The following is a 9,595-nucleotide window of genomic DNA, read 5'->3' as shown; positions in this document are numbered from 1 at the left end:
GTACATTTAATTTATTCATTGTGTTTTTATAAATAAAAGCATACTCTAATATTATATTTTCAGATGGACTCCATGCATTATATGTGTGTGTGTGTGTGTATGCAGCGTGTAAAAGAGATAATGCCTCGCCATTTTGTCATGCACCGCGACGAGAAAAAGAACATCACTGCAAGTGACCTCTTCGATCTAACACATGAAGATCAACTTAGGAAAGTGTTGTGCGCGAAATGCGGAATCAAGTGCACCAAATAATTATAGAAAAATAAAGGACACAAGAATTACGTGGTTTGGTAATTAAACCTACATCCACGAAGGCAAGAAAGAATAATTGTTTATTTAACAATTAATAGAGTACAATATTTGAGTAACTAATCTCACTTCCAGAAACCCAAATATACCCAGTACTCTCACACTCTGCAAGAAAAATAAATTCCCCAGACATACTTCTCTCACTTCTCTCAAAAGCTTAGAAACTTATAAGCTTAACAATTTTGGGATGCATATTTCTCTCTGAATGAAGCTCTATTTATAGTTGAGCTTCACTGAAAAAATTCTTCAAGTAGTTGGCAAAAGTCCTGCAATTTGGCATAATATAAATCTTGTTTCTTCTCTATTTAGCATACTTAAAATCCATTTTCTTTTCATTATCACATCTAAATCCACCTTTCTCGCCTTTAAAATACTATCATAATTTATTCAAAATCAATACGAAAAACCATTAACCAAACATTTTAATAAAATATCAATGCGTGAACAAAATTTATTTCGAGGAACTTCTGCCTTTTGGGGGCATATGCATGTGATATGATGATAACAATAATACAAATACAGTTGATACAGATGAGATACAGGCTTTTGGGGCCCGTCTAAATACACATAAAGGTCTTGAGCTGTGTGCTTGGGTGTTTTTATCCTTTGGGGATTAGATTATGCATGTACAGATATGATGAGATATGATGTGGCACCTCCCTGTCTATTCGTGTAGCCCGAGGGCATGATAGTATCTAGATAGTACATCATTACCCGTCCGTTGAGGTTAGGCTATGACAAGATTATTTCTCATGGGTAATTGTTTAGTCATAATTTCGACATTCACTCTCTGTTATTATAAGTGTTATGATTTCCTTGATTTTATGCAGTATTATGTATTATTGTTATATCAATGCATGATTTAAATTAAATAAATTTATTTAAGTTCTTATGATATTTTGATGGGATCGTTCATTAAATTATTTTTTTTAGTAAATTTATTTTCCAAAAAAAAACTAATATCCACTCACTGAGCTCAATGAGTTTATACTCATTTCGTTTTATTATATTCCCCCCTTCCCCCCCCCCCCCCCCCCACAATAAGAGGTTGCAGGTACACCAAATCGACCCAAGGACTGTAGATATATTTTAAGTTTTAGTCACGTGATAGTATTAGAAAATATAGATGATTTTTTTGTTAGGACATCCAAATCATCTTTTTCTTTTTAGATTGTATAAATTTTGTTGTATTATTCTTTTGGGATTAAGAATAAACTAATGTATATTAATATTAGTTCTAATATAATCTTTCGATACTCTGGAGATATCTTAGGTAATAATTCAGTATTTCACTGAGAATGTTGATCCTTGGAGTTGCTTGTATATTGATTTATTTTGGGAGTACTTGTATTACATATTTACAAGTTCGAAGTGTTATATTTATAAAGAAAACTTTATTAAATTTTCAGCAAAATCCCTGCTAATTAGATTATTATCTATTCAATTTGATGAGACTAAATAGACTCATCCCTATGATCGGGGCAGGTGGTTTCAATGTAATCCATAATGGTCATGAATTCTTTATAAAATAGCAAAAACCTTAGGGCTTAGGCAAAGCACAAGCGCCTTTACGTTATGAGAATATGGTGAATTGGTGGTTATTATGTATATTCGATGAAAAAGCAATGCAGACAAAACTCGTTGAAATAATTTGTTCTATTCCTATTCTGAACCCGATAGGTTAAATACTTTATCTTTATTTTATTCTTATAATGCTTGAGCTTCATTAAGAAATTAAGCAAAGTGATTATGCCAACTTATATTGAGACAATTAAACTTGAGGAAATCGAAGAACACAGCTTGTTCAGTGTATCAATTATACAAGTGAGAGAGAGAAGCGAGATGGCGCTTATGTTTATGGATGAGATGAGGATAACGAAGGGAGATTCTTATGGAATAGCCTTAATGAGAGAATGTAATGATGGCTTCTTGGATTACTTTGCTCAACTAACAGCTGAAGATTTTTTGGGATAGTATCTCCATTCTTCATATTGCTGTCCTTGCCAAGCACTTCGGTAATAATAATTAAATCTCTCATTCAATCTGCATTTTAGAAACGCGCTGGTGATCATGAGTAATTAATGGTGAATTTATATACATAAATTAATGAATTTATTTCTTTATAGATCAAGAGTATAAAAATTTATTATTATCTTCAAGAGTACGAAGCGCATGAAGATATGGACGAGTCTTGTCCATACATTCTTAATACGTAGATATATAAACTAATTACTACCTTTCATGGAGGAAAAAAAATGATAAAATAGACTTAAACGCTGACAGGGTTACTATGTTGGCATTTAACCATGTAAACCTGGCCGGATTTACTTTATTTTTGTTAGTATTTTGACTGAATATCAGTTCTCTTATGAAAAACATATGCATGAGATTGAAAAATTTGACAGAAATAGTGGTACACCCGGCCAAGATTATCGACTTAGACTTAATTAAAAATCAATTAATTAAAAATAATAAACCCCGATTTACTATACTATTATTTCTGTCAACGCTCTATTCACCTTCATTTTCTTTAGCATTTTTTATACATTAGTTATGTATCCATCTCTTATGAGATATATGGTCCAGTTGACTTAGGTGCATGCCTTTGCAATGGAAACAATAAGCAAGTTAATTAGGAGAAATAATTATTTAATTTGCAGTTATACATATATATGATGAAGTGAAATTTAAAATAAAAAAAATACTTGCCGGTCTACATCATTAGGACTTAAAATATATAGAGTTAAATTCAATTGCATTTTTACTCGCAGGTCTTCCAAACGTATCTGGATGAGGATATCGTTGACCACAATTATAAAAGAGATTTGAAGACAGGAAGGATTGCAGAATCGCATCAGCCAGGCAGAGAAGAGTAATGGCGAAAGAGCAGCTTTAATTTGTTCATCATAATCATGAAATAGTGGCTTCTTTATAACGCTAAATTCGAAAATCAAAACCCGAACAAACAACTTTAGCTACGGTTACAAGTCATAACCCACTTACACATACGACTCCCGATTGTACTTGGGCTGTATTTGTTTTGGCTAGCTTTTTGAAAGCTCAGCTGTAAACATCTTGTCAGTTTGGCTTTCTAAGTTGGTCAATTTTCGACCCCTCTAACAGGGTAGAGAATTGGATAAATGTTAAAAATAAACAGATAATATTAGAACTTCAACTCAATTTTTTATATTCTGTTTTGAGTTTTGAAAAATATTTTTGAATAATCATAAATCAAATGAATCGTCAAACTTTTGGATTATGTCATTATGAAATAAAAATCGAAGAATAAGCTTAATGTATTTCACGATGTCGAAAAATATGCAAGAAGGAAATTAGAAATTATTTAAGGGTAAAATATTCTGAAATTAAACGTTCAAATCCGACATTGTTTATATTACAAGAGTAAAATTATCATTTTGCAAACATTTCCTAACAAATTCCAACTTTCTTAACGCCAAGGTGAAAAAAAGATGATTTTTTTTTTAAATTCAAAATTTTTAGGTATTTTAACACTTTAGAATAAATGTGATTATTACATTCGCAGAAATTAAAAAGCAATGGAGATAAAAGTTGTAGAATAAATGTGATTATTATATTCGCAGAAAAAGGAATAGGAACCAGCAAAGCTGTTGGAAATAATTTATTCTATTCTTCTGCCTGACCCGAGAGATTAACTTCACCTTTATTCTATTCTTATAATTAGTATGCTTGAGCCCTACTAATATAATATGCAAAGTGATTGTGCCAATTTGATAACTTCGTTTAGAACTTCTAGAATGATTAAACCTATATATATTCAATACAATAGCGTGAGTGAGTGAGAGAGAGAGAGAGAGAGAGAAAAAAAAAATGGATCCTTATGGAATGGCCTTGAAGGGAGACTGTCGAGGCTTCTTGCAGTACTTTGCTCAACGAACTGCTAAAGACTTGTTGGATTACAGGACAGTCAACGGGGACAGAGCAATTCACATTGCAGCGGCCATGGAAGACCCTCAGCTGATCCAGGAATTTCTCGAAAGTCTAACATCGGAGACCAGACTTGAAGTCTTGAAGCAAACAGATGCGTTTGGAAACAATGGTCTTCACGAAGCGGCCGTCGTCGAAAATTTTGACGTGGCCAGGATTTTGATTGACTTTTCCAGACAGTCTGGTGATGCGTACAAAAATCTGCTTGAGGCTAAAAACGGTTTGGGGGAAACCCCAGTTTACAGGGCTGCTGCTCTTGGGAAAACTAAACTGTTGCAAATCTGGACTGAGCAAGTTGGTGACTTACGTCATCATTTCCGTAGAAATGATGGCAAGACCGTTCTTCATATGGCTGTCCTTGGCCAACACTTCGGTAAAATATAGTAATTAAATCTCTCTTTCATTCATTCATTCATATATAGATCAATAGTTAAATTAAATTTTATTTACATCTATTTTAGGTGGTTTTGGGTTATGTTAAAAAAAAAAAAAAAGAGTTAAATTAAAGTTTAAAAATTTATTAGTTGTCTTCTTAATTAACTAATTAATTAATCTGCTTGCATGAATACGTACAGACACTGCTATTTGGTTACTTAAACACCACTCAAGCCTTGCGAACAAACTAACGTCCGATGGGCCTGATGGCTTGACATGTCTTCAACTACTAGCTCTAATGCCATCTGCTTTCAAGAGTTATTCGAAGACCGCGGAGATATGGACGAGTCTTGTCTCTTCTTGTACGTGAATATATTCATTTATTTCTTGCTTTCGTGGATACAAAAACCATATGAAAGAGATTAAAGCTGATTAATGAAGTGCAAATACATCCGTTCGGGGTTACTTTGTTGGCAATTAACTTAATAACTTAAGAGATCCTTCATGGGAAAATTACTATTAAGAAAGAAAAATTCAACAAAAACAAGGGTACATCTGGCCGAGATTACCGTGTAGTAAGCCCGACTTGATATACCGTTATCCCTGTTAACATTCTATCAGCCTTCAATTTCTTTAGCATTTTTTATATATTAATTATATATACACATATATATAGTTCCATCTCTAAGGGGATATATAGTCCAGTTGACTTCGGTGCATGCCGTTACAATTGCAATTTCTAATTGCAGGTCTTCCAACATATGATGATGACGATTGCGTTGACTACAATTACAAAGAAGATTTGGAGACTGGTAAAATTGACAATCGCGTCGCCTGCAGAAAGCGGACGAGAGGTAGTGTTGAGGCAGCTTTAATTTGTCCTTAATCATCATGTAGTGGTTTCATTAATCATTATAACTCTTTAAATTGAAAAATGAAAATCCGAACAAACAGCTTTAGCTGCGATTACAAGTCATAATATTTGTAAACGCTTTCCCAGTTAGCCTTTTAAATTGGTTATTTTTCACAATTATTTATTGATAAGTTTACTCCAAAATGAGAATTAAAAAAAAAAGAACTTTTATGACATCCAGTGGTTTAGCTTTACCAAACACCCACGAATTTTCCATTAATAACTAAAACTTTCATTTTAGAGCAATTGTCTCTTAGAAGCCAAACAGAATATTAGTTTTGAGACCTAAATAAGTACTAGATAATATAATATAGAAGTTAGTTTTTCTTTTTAGACTAAAAGTTAGTTTTTCTTTTTAGACGTCGATTTTTTCTTTTTTTCTTTTTTTGGTGTAACTCAAAAGTATACTAGATATAAATGACGAATCGTTACAGTGAAGTGGAATCCTTTAGACGCAATAACAGTATGCAAATTTTGAAAATACTAAGGGGGGAAGTGTGAAATACCTTAAATAAAACGGGGAAAAGATGAAGTTCCTTTTTTCTTTTTTTGGTCTTATCCACGAGGTATCCTGGGGAGGGCCCCAACTGTGGGAGACACCTTTAAGCCCGTACCACAACCCAGACTAGAAGTCCCCGCTCGAACCGGGAGGCACAGGTTCTCCCAACAAAGGCGACTTCCCTGCGACTCGAACTGGGGAGCAAACCCAGTCAAGCCACTTAAGGGGACTCCATTGCCAGTGGAGCCAACACTTTGTTGGTTAAGTTCCTTTTTTCTTTAATTTCTATGGACTTGTAGAAATTCTTATGAAAAGGACCATAATTACCAATTGATACAGAGACGTACGGTATTTTATTCCCCCCCCCCCCCCCAAAAAAAAAAAAAAACTTTTTAATTGATCCGATCGGTTTCCTTTTTTATGTAGTAGCATTAACTTTCATATCGTATAATACATATAGGTTGTAATACTGCGGCTGAGTAGTTAATCCAAATGCAGGAATTCCAATTTGGAAGATGTACACTGGCATTTGGAGGCAAGTGATTGAAGGTGCGATCAATAATAATTCCATTAATTACTTCTACATATATGAATTATACAAAGAACAGGGGAAATGTAACATAACTTGATCAATTCATTCAGTTGATGAGTGGATTTGCCGTACTTGCCGCGCGAAATTTTGTTTATAAATTAACAAGGTGTTGATGCATGCATGACCAGGATGTCCCGGTATAAAGAAAATCTGGATGAAAAAGCAAATGCATAGAAATGCGGATAAACTGCTCAAAATGCTCGTTAAAGAAACCCCTTGTCTTGGGGATGGAGAGCAGAACCTAGAAATTTTCTCGCCGAACCCAGAAAGTTCCACAACTTCGTCGGATAAAATTTCCATAATTTCCTTAGGATTAGGCAAAGGAAATATGCTCAAGGCAAAAAAACTTGTTGATTTTTCAGCAGGAGAATTGGACGAATTGCTGCTGAAGAAAGATTGCACTAACAAAGGAAATATGATCAAGGCAAAAAAATTTGTTGATTTTTCAGCTGGAGAATTGGTCGAATTGTTTGTGAAGAAAGATTGCACTAATAAAGCAGTTCATAATTATAAAAAAGATAAGAATTGGGCGTTCAGGTTGACATTACTCTTTGCAGCAAGCAATGGAATAACAGAGATTTTGAAGGAGATAATCCATCAACATCCTCAAGCAATATTGTTAGATAACTTGAATGAGAAAGAGCAGAATATATTACATGTGTCCGTAAAGCGTCGTCAATATAAAGTCTTTGAACTCATCATGAAGGACATGCGACTGTCTGTGCCCAAATGGGCTTCAAGAATTGACAAGAAAGGCTACACATTATTGCACCATGTTGCAGACATGAAACATTATAAAGAAGGAACCCGCCCTGGCCCTGTTCTCCAATTTCAGGAGGAGTTACAATTGTTCGAGGTAAGCCCTTTGATAATATTTAATTTTGTCCCATAAAATGTAATTATTCGGCCTTATATATATAAAACCATTGTGCACATAAATTTTCATGCAGATTTAGGATTTTAGGACAGTGTAAAATATTTTTTATAATAATGTGAAAAGCTTTCATATGGTTGTGAAGCCTAAAATCCACACAAAAATTTGTGTAGCCGCCATACCTAAGTATCTTCATATATATATATATATTTTCAATGAAGGATCTCTTTAGGCTACCAAAATAAGGGATAAATTAAAAGACAAGAACAACACACATTAATATATTAATGGATAAAATACATTGCACTTTTACTTGTCATTTAGTTTATCCTTTATTTTAATAACTTAAGAGATCTATTATTAAATATCAGCTTGTCCGCGCGCTCTCTCTCCCCTTCTCTCCCCTGATATATACTATGTGATTTAATAGTTTTCTTAGACTTTAATAAAATCCTAGATCTTCGACCAAATTAGTTCACTCTCTCCCCCCTTCTCTGTTGTGATATTAGCCCTAACAATCAAGACTAAACCCACCCCAAGACCACTTAACTCACTGGTTTATAGTCAAGAACCAACCAAGAAGAAATCAACTCACTAAGAATCAAGAATAACAAATAGATCAAGAACAAAACACACACGAATTAAAGTGGTTCAGCACCAAATGAATGATGCCTACATCCACTGGAAACAAACTCTGTGATTTCACTTTATTGCTTGTTCAAGAGTTTACAGAGAGCAAACACAAATGGAGATTACAAGCCTATTCAGAACTCTCTCTCTCGCATTCCCTCTTTCTTGCTCTCTCTCTGTTTTCTAGTCTGTTGTGAAAACCCAGAACTCCAGCTCGTTATTAACTGATTCTGGATGCCTTCCTCAGCGGCTTTTCCCGCTAACATAACAGATTCAGCCTCAGTCACGTGCTTGCAACGTGTCTCTAATAAGCATGCTCAAAACGGCTTCTGGTTCAGTCGTTTCTGAGAGTAAGAGTCTTGTTCAGCTCAGATGGCAGACACATGAGCTACTTAAACTAAGAACGACATTTTGGCTCATGTCGGTTTTGTTCCAAATGCTTATCAGAGGACATGTCGTGCTACTACAGACTCAATATATGACATGTCGTGACTGTATATTTAGTTCATATTTCACATTCTCTCTCTCTCTCTTTCTCTCTCTCACTCTCTCTCTCCCCCTATATATATACACGTATGTATGGATGTATATGTATATTCATTCTCAAGTGATTCACCATTTTATGATTTTATAAAATACTTTTTTTTCTTTAATTGTTTAAACCTTTTACAACCCTCTTGGAAGTTTTTTACAATTGAGTAAAACCTTGAATCTATATTTTAAAATGTTACAGAGATAATGACTACACATGTGGCTATGCGTATGTAGGACTCCGTCCCTATTTAACGTGTGTGTATAATGCAGAGTGTAAAAGAGATAATGCCTCGCCATTATGCCATGCACCGCGATGAAAACAATAAGATGACTGCAAGGGACCTCTTCAATATAACACATGAAGATCAACTTGGGAAAGCACAAGAATGGATCAAAGAAACCTCTCAGGCATGCTCCGTGCTGGCAATCCTAATCGCAACCGTCGTCTTCACAGCTGCCTTCACGATACCTGGAGGTAACAATGATAAGGGGTTTCCCCATTTCCTTAAGTCGCCACTTTTCTACGTTTTTACCGTAATGGACGTTGCCTCCTTGGCCTTATCATTGTCATCCGTTGTTATGTTCCTATCTATCCTCACGTCGCCACGTGAGTCATCTGATTTCCTTAGAGAACTTCCGCGCAAATTGCTGGTTGGCTTCACTTTGCTCTTCTTTTCTGTACTAACAAGCATGATTACTTTCTCGGCTTCACTTCTGCTCATCATTCGTATGGAGAAGAAATGGACCGCCGCTCTCTATGCTGCTGCTATCTTTCCAGTGATTGTTTTAGCACTCATGGAGTTTCCTTATTGTGCTGATTTTTTGGTTAGTGGGAAGGTCTATTACTTGGAATTTATGAATAAGCTTCCTTGGAAGAAGAAGAAGAAGAAGAAGAAGAAGTAG

General features: G+C 34.8%; 1 protein-coding gene across 1 annotated transcript; it reads left to right on the top strand.

Moving 5' to 3' along the window:
- Nucleotides 1–4,158: 4,158 nt before the first annotated feature.
- Nucleotides 4,159–9,595, top strand: LOC18055249. Its single transcript, XM_024177852.1, has 6 exons — nt 4,159–4,648; nt 4,851–5,012; nt 5,400–5,504; nt 6,561–6,611; nt 6,783–7,510; nt 8,963–9,595. Exons 1-6 carry the CDS (start codon nt 4,159–4,161, stop codon nt 9,593–9,595), a joined length of 2,169 nt encoding a protein of 722 aa, XP_024033620.1.

Source organism: Citrus clementina, unplaced genomic scaffold, assembly GCF_000493195.1.
Source record: "Citrus clementina cultivar Clemenules unplaced genomic scaffold, Citrus_clementina_v1.0 scaffold_1, whole genome shotgun sequence".
In the NCBI taxonomy this organism is placed as follows: domain Eukaryota; kingdom Viridiplantae; phylum Streptophyta; class Magnoliopsida; order Sapindales; family Rutaceae; genus Citrus; species Citrus x clementina.
The sequence above is the reverse complement of the archived record's forward strand: the minus strand, read 5'-3'. Positions and strand labels throughout refer to the sequence as shown.